At 43.7% G+C, this 21,909-nt stretch overlaps 2 protein-coding genes across 4 annotated transcripts in view; both read left to right on the top strand.

The window, feature by feature from the left end:
* Positions 1-4,656, top strand: part of IL21R (interleukin 21 receptor) — a 24,159-nt gene extending 19,503 nt beyond the window's left edge. For all 3 annotated transcript variants that reach the window (XM_086760083.1, XM_086760084.1, XM_086760082.1), the window contains one exon: positions 2,791-4,656. In XM_086760083.1, coding sequence (XP_086616209.1) covers positions 2,791-3,702 — 912 coding nt within the window. In that variant the 3' untranslated portion in view covers positions 3,703-4,656. The remainder of the gene's footprint in view (positions 1-2,790) is intronic.
* Positions 4,502-21,909, top strand: LOC147598786 (interleukin-9 receptor-like). The gene is made up of 9 exons (XM_086760085.1): positions 4,502-4,595; positions 14,034-14,124; positions 14,523-14,631; positions 16,099-16,292; positions 16,998-17,134; positions 17,469-17,643; positions 17,908-18,022; positions 19,096-19,180; positions 19,673-21,909. The coding sequence occupies exons 2-9, from the start codon at positions 14,046-14,048 to the stop codon at positions 20,210-20,212; spliced, it is 1,434 nt and encodes a 477-aa protein (XP_086616211.1). The 5' UTR covers positions 4,502-4,595; positions 14,034-14,045; the 3' UTR covers positions 20,213-21,909.

Below are 21,909 nucleotides of genomic sequence, written 5' to 3'. Positions count from 1 at the left end.
AGTTCATAGGTAATCTGTGAAGCCCAAGTACCTGAAGGGAGTGGACAAAGGGATACCAGGACAGTAACTGGGATTCTTCCAAAGCTCTGCTCCCATGCTGCCATCAAGGCCATGGATCAGACCTCATAGTAGAGCCAGATGTCCCACTCCAGCCTCTGCAGTGACATGAGCTCAACACTAAGCCTTGTGCTTCTCTCTGAAGAGGCACTCATACAGACAGTAGCTGTGCATATCCTCCTGGGAAGCTGGCTAGAGCTCTGGGGGCAAATAACTGCTGTGTAATAGCACAGTGCAGCTGCCTCCCTATGAAGGAACAGTCTGAGTAACTTTGCCTAGCCCTCCCAAATTTTCTTCTCATTTAACACCAGACAAACTTGCTCATGTGACAAAATGACTTCAGAGTTTGCTGGAGTTCTTGGGATACAAAAGTAAAAGAACATGAGCATCCATAAATAATGGTTGTATTAAGCTGAAGAGCAACTCACAATGCCATTATCAAACTGAAGTGCTGTCACGGAGGACAGACATCACTGCCTCCTTCTGAACAAGTTCCTGTTGTCACAGCAGTACTGATCAGTCTGCTTTCTGTTTCTGCTTTTTCTTAGACCCTCTGGGAGAGGGACACCTTTTGGGCCCTAAATGATCTTCATGTATCTTCACTGCTGCATGACTGGTGTTTGCAATTAGGTTAAGCAAGTAGTTTTGGATGGGTGCCAAGCAAGCTGAAGCCTGTAGTGACTGTCTCCCTTCCTTCCTGCCTTCTTCTTTCAGCCCTATTACGGCTTCCCCTACCTGCACCATAGGGGTACTTGCACCCTCTTGTGAGGCATGTGGCACTGGCTGGTCTCAGGGATGGGAACGAGAGGGGGTGGATTCAGTGTGGGAATTCCTGAGAGTCATGGGCTAGTGCTAACAGTGGAAGTGAAAGCACCCTGCATGCTAAGAGCATGCTTTTCTCAGGGTGAAACCATGGGGGTCTCTGTTCTGTGGGAGTTACATTCCTGCTAGTTTCTAGTTAGGCTGTTCAGTGCTGCTGGGAAGGGAATGAGCCTTAGCTGCTAAACCTGAATTACTACTTAAAAATTTTGCAGATTAAAGCAGCCATTGCCCACACAGCCACAAGATGCATAGGCAGGGGGTGTCAAGAGGACGTGGTGACATCACTAACACGTGAACAAACTTGTCATTTTCAGCTGGCAAGAAACCAGGACTCATTCAGCTGCATCCTGCCTGCATCAAAGCCAGTGGCCGGATGCAGAATGATCAGCAAATTACAGTAGTAATGCTCTGTAGACAATAGTCTTGGATTGGGCAGGAAGCAGTGAACATGTTAGAGGAAAAGTTAAGACCTAAACATAGAAGGGAAAGCAGAGGAACATTGTTTACTCTTGTTTGCACATGGGTCCTTAAGTTTCTGTTGCACAGGAATTTGCAAAGAACAAGAGGGGACAGGAAATATTCTGCCTGTTCAACTCTAAGAGATTTCCCACTGTTTCTTCACGTGGTCTTTTGCACCTTAGGTGCCTTTCTGTTCATTACAGCTTTAGCAAAAAGCTCTTTGTAGCTTGGGTTAAAAAGAAATTAAAACAGACTTGGTGCTTCCTGCTGTAATTAAGATTTTTCCCTGATCTGTGTCAGAGAGTAATGAGCTGTGTAAAGCTGCTCTGCCCACAAATACTTTGCTCATGTCTGGTTACACTGAGTGCGGTTTGGGACGGGAGGCTGATACAATTAAGGCAGTCTGGCTGTGCCAACACCCGGCTCTCACACAGCGCTCTGTCAGAGGCCTTCACAGTGCTCATGGAGCTCAGCATTGTCACCTGTTTTGTACACAGCAGAAAGCGGTGCACTTAGCCTTGACACAGCTCAGCTGTTAGGCAAGTGTCAGACAGGAAGCAAAACAAGAGTCTTGCATCTGTGCTGCACCCAGTCTCTGGACTGCAGAATCCTCTGGTAGGACTTACAGCACGCATTAGTGGCACTTGCCTAAAGCTTGCTGTGATCCGAGTGTCTGATTCAGTGACTTCTCCAAAAAGAACATAAACTTTTACTTTGCTCTTAGAATAGAGAAGCACAGAGGTGTCTTTACTCCCAGATGTGACTGGATGCAAGGGGCTCGTGATCTAGAGATAATACATGGCAGAGGGTAGAACATAACATTAATGGTGATACAGAAGGGTGAGATTCCATCTGTGGCACTTCTTCAGCATTATGTGCAGCAGGTGGTGGCTACAGCTCTCTGAGGTCCCCATCCTCTCCATGCTGCTGCTTCCTTCTTGTCACTGTGAGAAAAGGCTGGTCTGGGGCATAGTTGCATCCGGAGGATTGGGAGAAGTCTTGCCCTGACCTCCTTCCCAGGGAACTGAGATGAGGGAAGCGACAGAGCAGGGCTATGTGTGTGCTGGGTGCAGATGCAGCACATAGCAGGAGAAGCTGACCATCCTTCCTGAGAGAAGCAGTGTCCAGGACAAAAAGGCAGGGGAGATGAGACGGGACCTCTGGCTGATGCATGAAGGAATGCTGCTGTGGGCACTGGCATTCTTTACGGCACAGAGAAAACTGCAAAGCTGTGCAAACCTCTTAAAGCTAATTATTTTCAATTACTTGAGTCAGTTCTCCTGCAGCTACTGATATTTGGTAATAACAGGATCTCATACCTTGCTATTTTGGAGGAGTCAGTGATTTTTGAGTTTGACTTGGCCTCTAAAAGCATAAGAACATTGATCACTTCTGTGGAACCTCAAACCTGATGATACTAACCTCTCTTTCCCTATATGTCCTTTTATACAGAAGTGGGTTGGTGCATCCCATACAAAAATGACCCTTGATTTCTTTGACTGGGGAATAGTCCTTCCAGAAGTCCTAGAAGTTTACACTACGCATCCTTCCAACAGCACATCACAGGAGGAGCTGTGTGAGCTGAAAAAAGATCTGCCTTGCAAGCCCTGTATGTCTTGCCTGACTGCCCCAGGTCAGGATAGTCAGTCCCCGCTGTCCAGTGCGAACAGCAGCAGCAAGACTCAGGACCGGTCATATGGGCATTTGTCCATTGATACTGTGACTGTGGCTGATGAATTTACACCTTGTAACTGTCAGTGCAACTGCAACCGCGTGTACAGGGGACACGAGCATACCAGCGAGGAAGACAGTAGTGCTGGAGAAACTGGCTACCCCAAGGTTAACAATGATGAAGACAGAAAGATGTCCAGTGACTTGCGTCTGACTGACCTGAGCACACAGGACAAAATACTTGCTTCAGGCTCTGTGTCCACAGACCACCTGAGGAGTACAAGTGTCCCAGCCCACCTGCAAGTAGAGCGAGCTTTGGAAGGAGGGATGGGGAGCATCCTAGAAGCCCTTTGCTTGCAGCCTAATCAGTGGGATTTGGAAAATCCAGGTTCTCTGCCTTCTCCTGATGGTGAAAGTGTTTCCTACAGTGAAGGCTCCTATGACTTCTTCCCTCACATTGCAAGGCCTGGTGACAGTTACCCTATGATCTGTGTAGATTTGGACACTATTGACAGTGGCTTTGTGGACTCAGACTGTGGGAGTCCAGTTGACTGTGAATTTGAGCAAAATGGTCAGACCAACTGTGGGTCCGTTCCTCTTGAGCAGACGGGGGAGGATTTTCCACGGAGCTATGTCAAGCAGTGGGTCTCCTGCCGCTCTGACAGCCCTGTCAATGGGACACAGACAAACTAAGGACTTGGTCTTGCCTTGCAGAGCTTAGGGCCTTTTCCTTGCTGTGCCGGGAGGAGAGTTGGCACAATTCAGAAGAGAAACAAAGTTTACTTTGTGTAAGCTGTGTTGCATACAACTGAAAACTATTAGGTCCATAGAAATATATGCCTGTTTCTTTTGCCACTTATACTGTTAACATCTCAAACTTGATGTGATTGAGTTTTGCCCTTTTTTTTTTTTCTTGAGAACCTTAGATCAAACCCCCTTATAATGGCAGGAAAAGCAACTGTACCTTGAAAATTACCCTTTAGCTTATGTAGATGTGCAATTTTTTTTTTTTTTTGACAATAACCTTATAAAGAGTACAAAACTTTAAATTATTTTCCCTGGTATTCTCACATGACTTGAGAGTTTGGATGTTCATGGAACCTTAGAAGCATAACTCATGGCAAGCATGTTTGCCAAATTAAAGTTCCCTTACTCTTTGCAAACAACACAGGTGGTGGTACTTTTCCTACTCATATCTTTGGCTCTTTAAACCTAGCTGTAACTGTTAACTGTGGAGTGTCCTAGCCCTGTCCATGGTGTATGATCAAAAACAATTCTCATACAATCATCACAGAACTGTGTGTCCAAGAGACCAAACACCACTCAGGTTTCAGATAAGACTTTGCCTTTCTAGGTAGAGTCTGCAAATGAAAAGTCTTCAAACATACACTTCCAGACAAACTCTTGCTACCAGGGCTTTCTACTCAATCAACTCAATGCTGAAGAGATCCCAGCATTTTCCAAGCACGTTAACTGAAACACTGAGCACCTTTTAGAACTATGCAGAAATTTCAGAAATGTTGTCCTACCTGGATGTGCCTGCAACTCCATCTTCTGCCTTGGACTTGGCCTGCTGCACTTAACAGGTCAGTAGCACAAAGTTTGAGCCATTTCTGCTAGTTAATAAAGCCAACCATGAAATTGTAACTGTGAATGTTTCCCTCTGACATCTCTGTATCTTCACTTTGTTTAGGATAATTGTCTTTAAAAGTTACTGTAATGCTGGTTTTGAATGTGAAGGCCTACATCTTATGTAGGCATAGTGCTACTAACTCATGGGCTGCTTGGCTTCAGGAGATCTTAAACCGAGAGAACCTTTGCGGTGAATGACGTGTATTTCTAGTGCAGTAATCTGTTGTTGCTGTGTTACCAATAAACTCCCTTCCTGCTCCCCCATCTCTTACCCAAGACTTTAGCCAACCCCACAGCTCCCTAAACAAAAGGGAGCACTGTAATGAAGAGAAGCTGTTTCTTTCACAGGTGAGTGCTAGGAGAGTTTTTCTATGCATCCACATCCCTGGTTTGATTGTTCAGAACAGCTGTGGTCTCTGCTACACTGATTTAAAAACCTACGGAGCTTAGCTTTGTCGATGTTTTTATTACTCCCTCAACACACCCCTAGCTCAGGGTCTTCCTGGGCACTGCTCCAAGATAGTTTGGTTGTTTTTTTTTTTTTTTTTGTTTCTTCCCTCCTTTTTTTCCATTTTTCTTGTCACCTTCTGTGGTAAGTCGTGGGAGATGTTGTCTTAGCGTGCTTATGCATCCTCCCTGCTGTGCTGCAAGTACCCTGCATTCCCTCCACGAGGCAGCAGAGGATCGAGCTAGCTCCGGTTTCTTGTTGAGCTGAGCTTGCTCAGCTACTTGCATCGCACTGATGTCTGTGCAAACGTGTACTGGGCAGAGCATCGCTGATGGTTTGTAACAGTCTGCTGCAGCTTCATCTTGCAGCTGTTTGCACTTCAGGATCTACATTGTGGTAACTGGTCCCAGGCTGCTTAAGGGAGGAGAAGAAACTTGCTTATCTTTCTAGGGCCCCTGCACATCTCTGTTCTGCACGCTCCTTGTTTCTGTTAGTATCATTGGCCCCAGAACTGCTGAAGGAGCTGTTTCTGTCATGGCTGCACCCTATCTAGCTGCACATCTGGTAAATCGTGGTGGTTTGCTGCTATGTTGGGCTAGAAGTTGCCTCTGGTCACCCTAGAAAGCAGACTTCATGAGCAGAAAAGAGCTTGCTTTGGTATGTGGCATCAGGATATTAAAATAAGGGAGACTGTTCCTTCTGAAGCAAGCTGTAACAATTAAGCTTTTGGCCAATGAGTTGTTAACACCATGCATGTGGAGGGGTCTGACATGAGATTTTTTTCTGTGGCTCCTAGCAGCAAAGTGCAAATGTCCCTGACCTAGCAATATCTAATTTGGAAAAAAAAACATGCTTCCTCATGAATGCTAGGGCCATTGGTAGCACTGCATGTCCATGTTTTGTTGGGTTTTGGGAGGCCTCCCCTGCTCTCAAACAAGCTGTCTCTAAAAGGTCTCACTCCACCCTTCCGTGACCTCAGTAACCCACAGCGGCAGATTCCTGAACAGCAGTGTGAAGCACAGGAAAGAGTTATGATGATAGTGTGGTAAAGGCATTTGATGTTTAAGTGCTTGGCCAAGCAGGCCTGCTTAAAAGAACAGAGTCTGCAATAGGCTGCCTAAGCCCGTCACTGCGGGGAATCTGCTTAGCCACCCCTGCTGTGCTCAGGTAAGCAGGTGATCTGTCCTTAGCCTGCCTTGCAAAGGTGAGGTTAGTCATGCACTGAGCAGTGGTGTGATGAGGTAGCAAGAAGATGCCAGCAGCACCACCCATGTAGACAAAGCCCTTAGATGGCTGTGGTCTGCTGCACTTTGCACAGTATTCACAACAATCAGGATTGTGATCATGGACTTAAGATGTTGCACTGACCAGAACAGTGTCCTTTTTACTGGGGGACTTGATGAGCAGAGGAAAGGAAAGAAGTCAAATTTCACAGATTCTTGAGTGACAGCATGATGGGGACACAGAAGTGGTCCTGGCCTATAGTACTGACCATCTGTCCTGGTAGGTGAACAACGTGTTCACTAGCCAAGCACAGAAGCAGGTAGACACAGAAATTCCACTATATATGAGTCTATCTGATGCTAATCTCAGGCTTAAAAAGGTGCATTGCTGTACAAGCCAGAGCATGCAGCACAGAGCAAGTGCTGCTTGTCCCAGTAGCTTCCACTGTAATGGGATTCTTCTATTTACTACGTTTGCCTCTCTAGGGATCCAAAATCAGAGGAGACAGAAAAACATACACATTTGGTATTGGGTTGACAGTAGACAAATGGTGAATGACTTTCCAAATGGAGCACTTTGAACAAACAAACAAACAAAAAACCAAAACCAAACCTAAAACCAAGACAAAACCCTTCAAGGTATATGCAACTTAAAGCAAATCACCTGGTGAGAAGCACTGTTCACCTGAGGGAAGCTAACTGTGGGACAGGTGTAAATGGGACCTAGAAAACATGAAAGAAGGGGCTGAGTGAGCTTTGGAGAGCGAGAGTTTAGTTAGTGGTCTTTGGGCTGAGTGGCACTTGGGGTATGAGGGAAGTATGAAAAAAGGCAACTTGTAGAGAGCTGTGTTCTTGTCAGAAATACTACTCTGTATTTTGGAACAGTGATATGAAAGGAAACTGGGAGAAGAAGTTTGTGCTTTGCCATTTGAGCCAAACCGCTGCTGAACTCTTGTACTGATTCTTCTGTGATTTGTAGGCAGAATATGGTAAAAGCTATGGCTCTTACACAGCCATAGCGTCTTTATGGTGACCTGCAGCAGTAGGCCGGGAAGATGCAGGGATACACTTTATCTCTACAGGAGACGATATTTTTTGCTGCAGCAGGTGAAATACAATTCTGAGGTGGCAGGTGTTATTTGCTTAAATGAGACTCTGAAGGCTGCCTGCATTTTAGGGGCTTTCTGTTTCTGCTCCTGTTCAGGGTTGCTGTAACTATAAAAGTGTAATATACATGTAGATGGGTAACCATGGGGCCTCATGGGAGTTGGCAGGAGTCTTACTGGGTGAGGAAGACCCAAAAGCAGGTATTGCGAGAAGCACCATAATTCAATCTGTAGTACCGATTTGGAAAAATCTGTCTTCCCTTCTGCAAGGCCTCTGCCTTCCTGTCTCTTGGCTCCCAGAGCTAATGCTGGCAGGCTGTTCCTCAGGCTGTGCTTTGCCTGCGCCTCTCTCCTCTGGCACTGGACCCGTGCACGTGACTGCGTTGATGGGTCCTGACTGTAACACTAGCACTGCAGCCACGTATGGAAAGATCTATTCGTTATACACTTGAGGATTTAGACACGAAAGCACTGCAATGCTTGTTTCCCTTTGTTTCCAGAGTTGCCCCTTCGAGCAAAGTGCAGCCATAGGCTGTGCAGGAAGTACGGGACAGGGCGGCTCCGGGGCGCCTGAGGTGTCTGAGCACAGTGGGGCAGAGGCCTTGAATGGAAGCAGTCTCACCTCACATCCAGGCAGGGCTAGGAAATGGCCTAGGTCACTTAGAGAGCTCTTCTGTTGGCCTTTTTTATATAAATATTGCAAGAAGGTACTTTTATATCCAGTAAATTACTCCGCCTTTAAAGTGTTAACCCTTTAACAGCAATTCCTCAGTTTCTCCATCACTAATGAGTAATTGCAGATGCAGCTACTTTAACTCAATCTGATAATCTGAGCAGTTTTTCATTGGTTCTTGAGATTATCTTTAAAATCGGGCACAGTAAGCTTGGCTTTATTATGCTGCTACTGCCTGATCATCAAACCACACAGCCTAACTATCAAGGGACAGAAGCACTGCAAAAAGTGAAGTTTCCTTTGAGCTGGTAAGACAGTTTGACATATTTCTGTGCTATGCGTGCTAGTAAATAATGATAGGATATGTCTACTGAGCTAAGATTGAAAAATAATTCCTTTATCTAAATATGGAATTCTATATTGCTTCTTGTACTAGGAACCTAGAGCAATAAATCCACCAGAAGGGTTTTTGCACTTTTGTTCTCCTAGTTTGCTGAGCACAAAACCACACTATTGAGTTAATTCTGATACGGATTGTGCTAGAAAGAAGCATCATCTTGAACAAATGATTTTTAGGTACTCCTTTCTGACTGAAACAGATGGATGTAAATGAATCCAGCCAAAATAGCCCTCGGTGTTTGGAACTTTGCAGACAAAAATACACTATTTTTAATGTGTGGGTGTGTATATATATATATGTGTGTGTGTGTGTGAATATCACTTTATTGCAGTAGTCGTCCTTTGTAGCAGCTTTTTTTCAGCCTCTGGGATCCAAGTCTGTCAAATCTAAAAGTACATAGCTGTTTGTGAGCATCAAATTGTGGAAAAATGGCTCCCCAAAGATTAAGGGAGAAAAAGACTAGTTATCTGGGGTTCTCTCTGATAATCTCTAAAGATGAGGAAATACTACCTCTTCTTCTTTATTCTCCAGCAGTTCATATGCTGACCATGCAAGTCTACTTTGTGCACTTGACGAACTTATGTCAGACGTGCTTAGAGGCCTAGGTATTCAGGAGGTAAATAATGTACCATTAATTTTTCCTAAAAGGCCTACAAAATATTTTAATGGATGGAGGGCTGTTGGTACGGACACACTGTCGCCTGTCACTGCTGTCCTTCACAGGTGCGAGTCCGTGTCCTGCCGCTCTTTGGTGCCTGTTGGTGCTGCCTCTGGAAGAAACTGAAGCAAAGGAAGGGATAATGGTCGAGGGAGAGCAGGTCATTTATGACTATTGCTAAGATCTAAGGAATCGAAACAGAGTGTTTGAGGGTGCAGGTCTGCTGTGCCTGCTCATGCTCCGCACCACTCGTTGTACCTTGCTGTGGGAGGGAGAGCGAGCAGGACACGTTCTGGAACAGCTCAGAGCCACTGCCAGATCAGAGCTGAAGCTTCTGACTGCCTCTAAGATGTAGGTGAGCATAGCACACCATACAAGTGAGCTGCAACAAGAAAAATTGCACTGACAAAACAATCTACTCTATATAAAAGTTCATGGCAGATGTGGGATAGAACCTCAGAGTCCTGGCTGTCTGCTATGGGCTGGTGTAGAATATCACTGCACGTATCAAAGGGCGCTAAGGCACGTTGAAGAATCTTATGCACGCATCTCCACGTGAAATCCTTGCTCATGCTCTTGTATGACACTTCAATTTCATGTTTTTATCAGGCCTTTGTAAAGCTGATCTTGTCTTACTTGTAGTGATCCAAGGGTCAGAGATGCAAAGGTCCTTTTTTGTGTTTGTGACTTTGAACCCATTACATTTCTCTACACAATTCTTCTATCTCCCTTTCTCTATCACATCAAACATAAGCTTCTTTTCCCCAATTGCAAAGTCACTGACAGCCTCTCCTTGTCCTTGTGTCATCTCTCACTGCCATACCAAGAAGTCAGCTCTCTCTATGACACTAGCTTCCACCTTCCACTAGATCATGAAATTAACTCCTCCTAACCTTCCTCCATGCTGCTTACACACTGAAGGTGCCTTCTACAATTCTCTTGACCTACCTCAACCTCTTTCTTCAAGTCTCTCCTTAAAGCTGTGCTGTTCTGAGTTGCTAAAATCCAGATGATCGCTAGGCTACACCCAGGCTGAGACTGTGCTCTCACCTTCTTGTATTACTTCCCCTCACAGTGGTATCTATCAAATAATTTATTTTACCCTATAAATTCTTAAAACCAAAGATTATCTTTTTATTGTGTGTTCTACTGGACCCTGAATGTCGGGGTTAGCTAGAACTCTGAATATGGATTTCTGGTAAATCACCTGTCTTTCTGTTGATAAGCAGTTGAGAGCATGTGGAAAATCTGTGTGTACACATTCGGATTAAAATAACTTGAAATTACTTTTGGGAAATGGAGGCAGCTGATGGAATTGCAGAGGGTGAAGGAAAAGGCAAGGCTGCAAGGCCCCATTTCTTTGAGCAGATAACAGGCAGAACTCCTCTGCCCTGGACACATACAAGGATGGAAGCACCATTGCAACCAGCTTGAGACCACCTGGGAACTCGAGGTCACCAGTTGGCTTCTGGTGCAGAATCAACACCTGGATGGGTGGCAGCATACCTATTGTACCATTTCAGGGCTTTCTCTCAGACATTTGGTCTCTTTGCTTCCTGCAGCATGAAGGTTCTCCCTTCCTCTGACACCTCGCGCTTACAGTTTTCACGGGGCTTTTCTGCTGTCACCCACAATTCAGCAGTGTTGCAGAAACCAGGCGTTAGAACAAAAAAAACACATCAAGCAGCCTGGCTAGGAAGTTGATTTGTCTTCCAGTCCCCAAGCTGCTGTAATAGTGCCCTTGCTGCTAGCACTTGGACGTAGAGCATGCCTGTGAGATGTTGCCTTGCAATGGTGCTGGCACTTCATTGGCTTCTGCTTGGTTCCTGGCTTGATAATCAGCTTCTTGCTTTCCTCCTGCTGCAGAAAGAACTGACAGTGTTCAGAGCTGATGGTCACTGGGGAGAATGGTGAATGCCTGCAATGTCACCAAGAATCCCTTCACCCACCCGTTCTCACTGAAACTGAAAAATGCTTTTGCACTTCCCTCATTTTTGTCCCATTCTGTGGCTGTCTGCTGTCCAGGAGGAGCTGAGGTTTGTATTGACCATGTCCATTTTACTACATGGCCTATCAAAACCTTCACGTTGACCTACGTAAGAGGAAGACAATTTCACCAAAACAGTTGTTTTCCTCTGGGACTTGCCAAGAGAGTTCATCTGCGGTCAAGCTGGGCTATCATCAGCTCAATCTGCCTTACGGTAATGTGGCAATTCTTTTCCCACAGCTGAGTGACCTGAACCAGGTGGGAAGCACAGTGAGTATGAAACGTGAGAAAAGGCATCAGAGCATCTCTAGGATCCTAGCAAAGTTTGCAGTTATTTTCTTGCAAGGCCAAACCCATTGTGAGCATCAGCAGACGTTACTCAAATGACCTCAGTAATATGTCTCTGCTTGTAATTGGTATTTCCCCTGAACACTACAAAATGTACAATTATTTCCTTTTTTCATGAGTGGGAAGTGTCTGGCAGTTACTGAAAAGTGATAGGGTCTGTTCGTAAACCAGCTTTTTAGGATGTACCATTAGGTTTACCCTTGCAAGGCTGAGGATTGCTGATGTTAAGAGGAGAAGACTATCATGATCGCTTTAGGGCAGACAATTATAATTAAGACCTGAATCAATTTCACAACTTCCATCTTGGCTAAGGAGGTTTTTTTTTTTGGCAGGGGGTGGTTTGGTTTTTTAAGATACCTAGCCAAGATTTATAGACTCCAAGTCTTGGATCATATGTTTAGGCAAGAGGTTCCAGCAATAAAGGTAATTCTCCTTTGTACAAATTCCACACTTTGTTCCTGTCTAATTGTATCTACCTTCAGTGTCTAACTACCAGATTCTTTCCATCTTTCTCTAGTAGATTAAAAAAAAAAAAACTTTTCTCCTACCTGAAATCTTCTTCCCATGTAAGATACTAATAGCTGGTGTGAAATTACTGCTTAGCCTTTCCTTTGGTTAAGTTAAAGAGATTTAGTTGGTCTTTAGTTGTTCATTTCTGAGGAAAGTTATATCCAGCATTAAATCATTCTTACAGCCCTTTTCAGAACTATGTTCCTCTTTTAAGCAACTTTTTGTTTAAAGTATGGATCCCAACAGAAGAAATGAACTAATAATGCTGTTACGAATGCTATATGTAGCTGCAATAACATTGCTTTTAATTGATATGCACAGTCTGTGCGTCAGCTCCTCTAATTGCATTAATGTACCCCGTTCAGCTGGTTATGTGCCAATTCCCCAAATTATTTTCTGATAAGCCTTTCAGAATTCAGCATTCTCTGACCTACTTATGACTAACATTCATGGCTTCTAACACACAAATTTGCATTTAAACACGCTGTATTTGTTTCCAGGTGAAGTAGAGAGCCAGGAAATGTCTGACATGTTTCAAACACTGCAGAACTGAACAAAGAATTTCTTGCAGGGGTGTGGAGTGGGGGAAGTTTATCAAATTAGTAACAATTAGCTGGAAATATTCTGTCCTGGTTTAGTTATCTTGACCTATGTTTGTTTGTTTGTGTGCCTGAACAAGTTCTTGTAAGCACATGTATAATTCTACTTAATGCAGCTCTCTCTATTTCATATTTAGTCAGTCTCACTGCATTTATCACAGGGATCATATGCAACCCTGATTAGAATGATAAGCAGGAGAGACTTCATGCCTCCCAGCCTCCTTCAGCTAAAATCAGCTAATGGTGACGCTTCCTCTTCACAACCCCCACTCTGAAGATCTGCAGCAAAACAGGATATTTACAAAAAAACTCATAAATTAAGGGGTAGTGAAGTGGAAGCCAGAAAGATTCCTTTTCTCTTGATCAGTTTCTGAAACATTATAATTATTTACTATTTAATTCAGAAAAGGAAAAGAAAACATAATCCCGAGATTATGGCACAATGTTTCTTACGGAAAGAAAACATAATCCCAAGATTCTCTCACTGCAGATGAGCAACTTAGTTATCTGCCAGGAACTACAGCTTCTTGTGTTTGTGTGTCAGAGAGAGAAAGCTATGATAGGTCTTGGTTTTGTTCAGGTATGAAATGGGTGAATTTCTAAAACAAGAGATCTGTAGGCTAGAAGACCCATTTCTATCCCAGCTTTTGTTGCTGGCCTCCAATCCTTTCACACTAGCTCAAGACAACTCCAAGTGGCTTGAAGAAAGGCTCCCTCAAAAGTTTTGTGACAGCACCAGGTCAAGCAAGCGTTCCCCTAGTGAAGAGAATAGGGAGATACAGAAGACCAGTCACTCAACTCCCTCAAGGAAAAAAGAACCATTATTAAAGAAAGGCAGCAGTCTTTGTGGTACAGATGGCTTTCAGCAGATGACTACTGCTGATGGACAAGCTCATGAGAGAAAAATCTATTGAAGCCGTGAATATGCAGAAATTACATCTGCTCCAGGAGGCCCCTGAGCCGCAAACATCTGGAGGCTGATAATGTTCTCAGAGAAGAACATCTATGCTTCCTCTATTGCTATGGTTTTCTCCAGAATCCAGCAAACCCAAAATCTGGCTTTGCTTACTGTCAGAAACAGGATACAGGCAAACATGAACATTCATTTCAACCCACTGTGGCTCTCTGCTCTTAAATTGTCATAAACCAGACACCAAAAAAAAAATGCAGGAAGAAGGAAAGATGGGACAGCTCCCTGCACCTGATCAAATGGCAGGAATTAAAGATTTCCTTTCAGGCAGCTGGTGCTTTAGATGCAAAGTACTATTTACTGCCATGAGAAGAACAGTTCCTATAGAAGAACTTATATAGCTGAGTTGGTGCCCTGTCTGACAGAGTCAAAGTCATCTTGCGTCAGGGCTGGCAGAAGCATGTAGCTAAAGCTTTAATGTGCTGGTACAAATACTGACAAAATTGCTTCTAACGGTTGTTCTATTTTAGATACTGTCTGGAATGGGAGAAGATGTGTGGCAGCTGGGCCTCCAGCTGTACATTTTTGCTGTGCTGCTCTTTCGTGGAGGAAGAGCGAAAGGTAAGAAGAGATCTGGAATAGGTCCACTGTGGGAAGAGAGGAACATGCATGTGCTCATTTTTCATTCACAGACCCGAAGGGCAAATCACAATCTTGTGATTGCCCTTTCCCAGATCCCAGGAACCAGTACAGCCGGCTGACAATGCCAGGCCTAGGGAACTGAGCATATACTGGACAAGCTGGGCAGCAGAAAAAAGGTAGCCACTGCTCAAGGTCCCTGCCCTAAGATCTCACACTCATTTCATGCAGTGAAGGGCAGTACGAGAGAGGAAGGACCTCATGAGGAAGGATAGCTGAGGTATCAGTAACGGAAGCACTAGCAAGTGATGCGTTTGATGTACCACGCAAGGCCGCATCAGGTGGTACACGAATGCAGCTCTGGTCTCCTTCCTCCACAGAGTTCCCTGGAAGCCTGAGCTGCCTGAATAACTACGTGACTACCGTGAGCTGCATGTGGGCAATGGAGGAGCCCGTGAGTGACGGACCTTTCCAGCTGCATTTCACCAAGTAAGAGCTGCACACCAAGAGCTGTCTGTGGCAGCCACAGCCCTGGCATGGGCAGGACAAGGCAGAGGAGTAGAGATGGGGCACAGCCGTGAGCTTTGCTCCCTCCACAGCAGGAGACCTGTGGCATAGCTAGCTCTGACACTTTATCACCCCACACCTGGGCTGCCTCAGAATCTGCTCCCTTCGCAACCTTTGGTGGCTCCACAGGCTGGGGGGTGTCAGTACAGGTCCAGTACACCCGGCTGCATGATCTCACAGCAGCTCAGGGCAGTCCCTCTGTCTGCTGTCTCCTGAGGGGCCGCTCAGTGCAGAGAGCCTTCCCATCCCAGCCTCCGCTCCCCATCATCTAGGGACTTCCAAAGCCCATGACACATGAAGCTGCCTAATCAATTTCTAATCACTTCTTGTCCTACTACCTAGAAATCAAAGCCCTAGTGATTTAATCTAAATTAGTTTTTATAGATATATTTATATTTATACAAATATTTTTATATATATATGTAGAAAAGGATTTTGAAAGTCCAGTGAGTTATAGGCTTTCATAGCAGATTTAGAATATAATGTGAAAAATTTTTTCCTGTAACAGAAAAAATTAGGTGAATAGTTTGCTAGGTGATACAATAATAAGCATTGTGATATGCTAATTTGATATGAATGCGTTTAGAGCATGTAATAATTTTGTCTTGACTACCAATAACTAGTGGACGATTACATAAGGGTAAGCCACGCTGACATTAGACGCCTTGTGTATTCTGGTAAGGTTAAGTGAAAAATAACCGAACTCTTAATGATACTGGATTTTAAATCTACAAAAAAAAAAAGCTAAGTTGATGAACTGTGGTATCCTAGTTTATCGTGAGGTCACATGCAACATGAAAAACTTACTAATAAATGGCTACATTAGATAATGTAATAATAGAAGACTGCTCTTTGGAGCTATTTCCCCAAGATTGTGTTTTCTGTCATTCATCATGCTCTGCTGTGCTGAGGCTTGTGAATATTAAAAAAAAAAACCCAACCAAACAACAAACCAACCCCTGACGTTTTGCTGTCAGTACCGGTTTGTTCACAGCAAGAGAGGCTGTGCTGTACAACTTGTTAGCTCTGTGCTGTCTGCTCGTCACTAACTGTCCACCGCCTCCTGCCTCCCCACGCCCGCTGCTGTCCCAGCAGCAGCACGGAGCAGCCCTCTCCCTTTCCAGGGGAGCCAGAGCCAGGTGCTGTGCGCTGTGTGCAGCTCCTTGGAGGTTTGCTGCTCTCAGCAGTGAGGGTATGAAGGTGTCTCCTTCCTCCCTCTTCAGCCCTGCCATCCAGCCAGTTTTAGCATTGCTTTCTCTGCTATCTGCACTAGAGGTTCACGTTCTTCCCAAATGCGGTGCTGTGCTAAGCTGCCACCCATCTTTCATAAACTGAAAAGCACTTAATCATATGACTTAGAAGAAATTTTCAGCCCTTTTATTCTTCTAGCCTCTGGTCAAAGGGCCACAACGCCAGCTGCAAACTGACTGCCAGAGAGAGCATGCCGAATCAGTACCACTGCACAATCCATTTAGCCAGCCAGATCCTGGAAACAGATGGGTACAGAGTTTCTCTCCAAGGCAACTTCTTTGGACGTAATCACACGTACATTACCTTTCCAGAGTACAATCCCCGCAGGCACAGTAAGTATGAAGCAGGGCAGCTGTGAGCTGAGGGTCTGCCTAGCAGCTTTGGGGTAGGTCTGATAGACTCTCTAACACATGGTGTCTCAAAGATAGCAAGTGAAGATAATTGAAACAAGGCAGACTGCCCGTCCCTGGAGAGTGCACCATATGGACTTCATCAGTGAGGATGCAGTCCCAGTGTGTCTGCATTCTGAGTTTCCCAGGACTTCAGAGAGGGCTGGTTCTGGAGCACCTTTCTCGTATACTTCTCGTCTACATCATGTTTTCTTGTGCCATAGATAATGTACAACTGGTTTGCATCTATAGGTGGTTTTTTTTTTTTTCCTAAGAAATGAAGTCATGAGGAATCAAAGTAATGGATCTAATTCAATGTCCCATGGCCTGGTACTTCAGAGAAATTCTCTGGTATTTGAAATCTCAGAGCTTGTCTATAGTAGTGGTATGTTGGAAGAGCAGAACGTGACATCCAGAGTGGTTTTTTGCTTGCAGGACTATTCCCAGGGGCTATTACAGTTATCATTAAGTCAGTTCTGTAGCTATTCTGACCTGCCCTGTAAGCTAATTTGGTCTACTGCTGGTCTTAGTATCACTCTTCAGACCCAACTTTATCTTGCAAGACTTCAGTCAGCCTAGCATCATGCATCTCCTTCTGTGGTGTTGATGTCCCAAATATTGTGAAAAAACCTACCTCTCTATTTGCAGTAAAACTTGATCCACCTTTGAACATCCAGAGCAATGTCACTGCCAGCAAGTGTCGGATATGGTGGAGCGTGCCTTGGTACCTTGTTGAAATTCTTCAGTACGAGTTGCAATATAAGGAGTACAGCACGTCCTGGGAGGTAACTGGATGGGGCACACACCGGTGCGGCCTTGCTCTTTGGGTGCAATGGCCTTGCTGCTTAGCTCAGGGCCTTCTGGCAGCTGGACTGTTTTAAGCTGGCCTTTCTGGTTTCCCACATCAAGGCTGAAAGATTTCATATAAAACATCAATACTGGAGAAAATCTTCTTAGTCTGAACTCTGCATTAAGAAGTGATTCATCATCATGCAGGCCCTCTTCTTGCATCCAAGAAAAGAGGATTTGGAAAAGAAAAGAAGGGAGGGACAAAGAGTATTTAAAAGACCATCCCTTTGTCCAGCCTTGTTACCAGAAATTGTTTGTAATACTTTGCAGATTGCATTGAACAAGACACCACCCAGTTCACTGCCACAGATAGAAATTGAAGCCACAGAGCTTCGCAGTGGCATTGCTTACATCGCACGAGTTCGCTGCAAAGTTTCTGAAAATGAGGATTCGTACCATAGCCAGTGGAGTGAGTGGAGCCAGACAACAGTGTTTCAAAGAGCAGGTACCAAGAATACTGTTTTTACCTTAATTCATGTCTTTTCATGTCCATGTTCCAAAAAAAAAAAAAAAAAGGAAGATACATGGTGAAATGAAGCTTTTCAAATCAGAACTACCTTCCTTCAAGTTATAGTGATAGTTATTTGTAGCCTAATTGCTCTCCTTGAAGTCTTCAGCAGCCTGTCTTATTTGCATTGCTTGGTTATTTGGGTTCTATCTTGACTTCCAGACTTTTTATCAATAATCTTTGTCCTGATTCTTTTCCTAGGTGTACCAAAACTGTCTGAAAAGATCCTAAATACCAGAACTATGCAGTTCTTGTTCATTCCTCTGAGTTTTGGCACTCTACTCTATTTATTTTGGAGCTGCAAGCTTTCCTCAAGGTATGTTTTAGTTTTTCATTAAGTTCCCCATGACTTTTATGGCCTGAAGAGAGTAAATCAAGTGTCCTTATATTCCTTTTGCTTCCTCTTTCTGCTGCACAGACTCAATCATTTTCAAATGCTCCTTTGACAATCTTGGGACATGACATGTTCCTTAGCTGCTGATAGTTAATGACCTACTACACAATCCTTAAGGAGACGAAAGTGTGTTTGTGGCACCCAAACTCAGCTAAAGCTCAAGGTTGAGGGTCTCTTGGAGTTAAAGACATTTAAACCCATGGAAATTTTTTGTTAGGTTTCATGTAGATGAATTAAAAGAGCAAGTACACAGCAATTCATAAAGGTGGTTAAACTGATGGCAATGTTAAGGTACTTGTGACACACTTGGGAGTAGTCAGTATGTAAAATACCAATACAGGCAAACTACACTGACTCAGATTCGGTGTTTCTTAGGTTCTGGGACCAAGTTGTACAGAGAAAAAAGTGTGTCTAGAGCCTTGGGTCAACCATCCTCTGCAATTCTTTATGCTGGCAGAGCAAAGGTAGATCTCCTACCTCTTCCTTTTCTGCCTTGATGTAAATTATTATGCTGCATATATATGTCACTCTTAGAGAAACAGAATACATGATGTCCATATGATAAAATATTTTTACAGGATAGACCCTCTAATAAAGGGTCTAGGATGTCTGGCAGAATTCCTCTGTCTGAATGTAATAAAACTAGAACTCCCTAAAACACTTCCAGAAACAGTGGTTTAGATCAAATAAGTTGCTAAACAAACACATAGATAGCTCAGTGCATATAATGAGTAATAGACTACTACTGAGTTTGCAGCATATATCATTCCTCAGAAACTTTTAAGACTGTGCTTTGGGCTAGAAACATTAAATGCATGCACAGGAGGCAGACAAACAATTGCATGAGATGCCAGAAACCATATGAAATGGGCTTCTTGTGCAATCTTTCTAACATAAGTGTGGGGCTTTCAGCTAATCAGTGTGCTAAATCATTGAGACAGAATACAAAAAGGTTGTTTTTTTTTTTAATTTTAAGTGTTGTTTTCTCACTTCAGGGCAAAAAGCCTCTCCTGCTTTAACATTCCCACGCCAGCTGCTTTCTTTCAGCCACTCTATAATTTGCACAATGGGAATTTTAAGGTAAGAAATAGATTTAATTTCTTTCTTACGACGGTCAGTTTGTGAGGAGAGAATTATTTTTTTCTGAGACTAATCGTTCTAGCTCCTGAGTGGAGTTACTGACACATGTTCTGGTCTTCCTGGGAGTTTATAGTTTCTCAGTTTCCCGCCTCCCCATACTAGCTACACCATCAGAGCTTCCATCCAGCTTCTCTCTCCTTAGAAATAAAACCCCTCCAGTCACTCACTCCCTATCCATGCTGAACATGAAAGGTGCATCGTCTCTTCACAAAGCCAAAGCAATATAAGCAGCTTGCAGTATATTCTGCAGGTGAAATCTTGAAAATTTATTGTGAAATTAGCAGCTAGATTCTCTACCTATCACTCTAACTTTGCCCAGTAGATTTGCACTAAACCTCTGGATTATTGTCCCAAAGCCATATAGAAAGAACAGTTGTTTTGCAAATTCCAGCCCTAAGCAAAATGTCCTGAACTTACTGATCCTTTCACTAGGACTGGCTTGGACTTAATGAGGCTTGTAGCCAACTCAGAAGAGAAGAGGCCAGCAACTCAAACAAAGTGACTGCAGATGGAGTTTCTGATCTAAACACCCAGGAACTGGTTTCCCAGATCTCCTTGAAACCTGTGGAAAGCACCAATCTGGTTACTGCAGAAGAAAACTTTGTACTTGCCTCAGGCCCAAGCCAGCAGTATGTCCCTAGCTGGTATGTAAGAGCAGAAGAGATAGAACTGAGACTGGGACTATTGTTGGCACAAAACCATGCTGATGATACAGTTGGCCTGAAAATCTCTGAAATACTTAAAACCAACCTGGAGAGCCCTAGCATAGGAAGAAATTATCCCTCTCACTCACAGCATGGAAAGGGTGACTTCCTTGTGCTTCATGAATCTTTGGACACAGCAAATGTGTCCTTCATCAGTAGTGACTATTGTACCTTATCTGATAATGATACCACAGGAGGTTTGATTCCTGCTGAACTACTGAAGCTCTCCAATAGTAACAGTCTCGTCAAACATCAGAATGATCAGTGACCTTCCCTGAGGAATACTGCCTGCAAAGATCTTTGTGTTCTCCTCTCACCATCCAACACTGTCTTCCCAAGTGGCTTAAATGGCGACTGTGCAGACAATTATAAACATGTATCATTTTTAGGTAAATCCTCAATTTCTGTGCTTCAAAAGGAGATTGTGAGCAACTCCTCTGGCTAGCAACTGCTACCCGTACAGGCATGGTAACACCTGACTCCAGCAACATCTGCTGTCTCAGGAGACACATGGCCATGCCCTTCCCTAAATTAACCCCCTGGCAGCAGCAGTTCAGCAGCTCCCTAGTCAAAGGAAGCAGCAGCAGACCTGCTGATTTTGCCTCAGGAAGAGCTGTTGGAATTGCATGCATCTCTGCAGCAGCAACATTTGCAATGTGCTGAACCAATGATTTAAACTCCATCGCTACTTTAAAACTATATATGATTCCTCCTAAAACCATGATAAACAATTTTTGCTAAAGAGGGTAATTTTGCTTCTTAATATGATATTGATGACTTCAAATAGTTCCTGATTTCATCAGAATTTATAAAGAAAATCAGGCAGTGGGCATTGTTCTTTATTATCCTTAATGGCTGTAACTTTTTATTTTGCAGTAACTAAGCCCCATGTAGTGCTTTGACTTTAACAAAAATTTATTCCAAGGTTAAGTGGCTGGGCTAACCTAATGGGTAAAGGTGAAAAGCAAGAACAGTACACACGAGCTTTATTTACTCACAAAACAGGCCAGGCCCACTGCCTCTCCAGGGATTTTTTTATTTCTCCAGAACTGAGGAGTCCTTTGCCTGTCTGTGGAACACATACAACCTTTCTGAGCCGAATGTCTGGAGGTTTCTTTTCTGCCCTAGACATAGAAAATCCTATATATAATTGATTACCCACCAAGCAGATTCCTGGAGTCTTAGTTACAGCTCACAGATTTAAAGGCCTCAGCAGTTTTAGCAAGCATACTGAGATGTGTACGCGTACATCTACACTAGCTGGCACATGCATACATACTGATACGCACATTTGTTTCCTCCTCTTTAGGAATGGCTTCCCTTGTCTCTCTGGTGACTGCTAGCACTGCTTAGTTTTGACAGTGCAAAGAAAGATTTCAGTTATAAGTAACAAAGTAGATAGAGACACCTTTCCCAAAAACATGTGTTAAGCCAGAGAACTATTGTGGGAAGTCTTCATCTGGGAGAAAGGCAGCAACAGAATGAGGAGTTCACATCCAGCTTGTGTGACAGCCACAAGAGGTGCCAGCAGTGATTTTTTTCAGTGTTGTAAGATTCAGTTTTTCTGATATCTGAAAAAATATCCCCTTTCTGGTCCTTCCTGCTTTTTACCTTGTAAAAACTATATTCAAGGGTGCTTTTATACTATAGCACAATCTAATGACAAGTGAAGAATGTGATGTTACTGTCATTAACAGTTGCTATAATTTCTTTTGGAGAAGAAAATCTGTAAAATAAGACCAAACACCTGAAGGATTCTGGTGATCCCAGACTTCTAGAGCAGCTGGAAAGAAAAACAACAAAATGCCTCTGCTTTACAATTAGGTCTTTGGAACAATCAAAGCCTCATTTTTATTCAGCCAATTAAAAACTACAGTTTTTCTTGAAAAGCCCATTTTTCTGTCCTTTTGCTTTGTGTTTTCATTTTGGTTTGGGGTTTTGTGGTTTAGTGTTTTTGTTTGGGCT

The sequence above is a fragment of the Chlamydotis macqueenii genome, chromosome 15 (assembly GCF_036417535.1).
Source record: "Chlamydotis macqueenii isolate bChlMac1 chromosome 15, bChlMac1.mat, whole genome shotgun sequence".
In the NCBI taxonomy this organism is placed as follows: domain Eukaryota; kingdom Metazoa; phylum Chordata; class Aves; order Otidiformes; family Otididae; genus Chlamydotis; species Chlamydotis macqueenii.
This window is presented reverse-complemented; position numbering and strand designations above follow the sequence as displayed.

Bases quoted from the DNA above. Each gene is read 5' to 3' on its own strand.
- LOC147598786 (XM_086760085.1), top strand. From the start codon at position 14,046: ATGGGAGAAGATGTGTGGCAGCTGGGCCTCCAGCTGTACATTTTTGCT. The intron at 17,135-17,468 runs GTAACTGGATGG...AATACTTTGCAG, and splicing joins AGTACAGCACGTCCTGGGAG to ATTGCATTGAACAAGACACC. The intron at 18,023-19,095 runs GTATGTTTTAGT...TTCTCACTTCAG, and splicing joins AGCTGCAAGCTTTCCTCAAG to GGCAAAAAGCCTCTCCTGCT.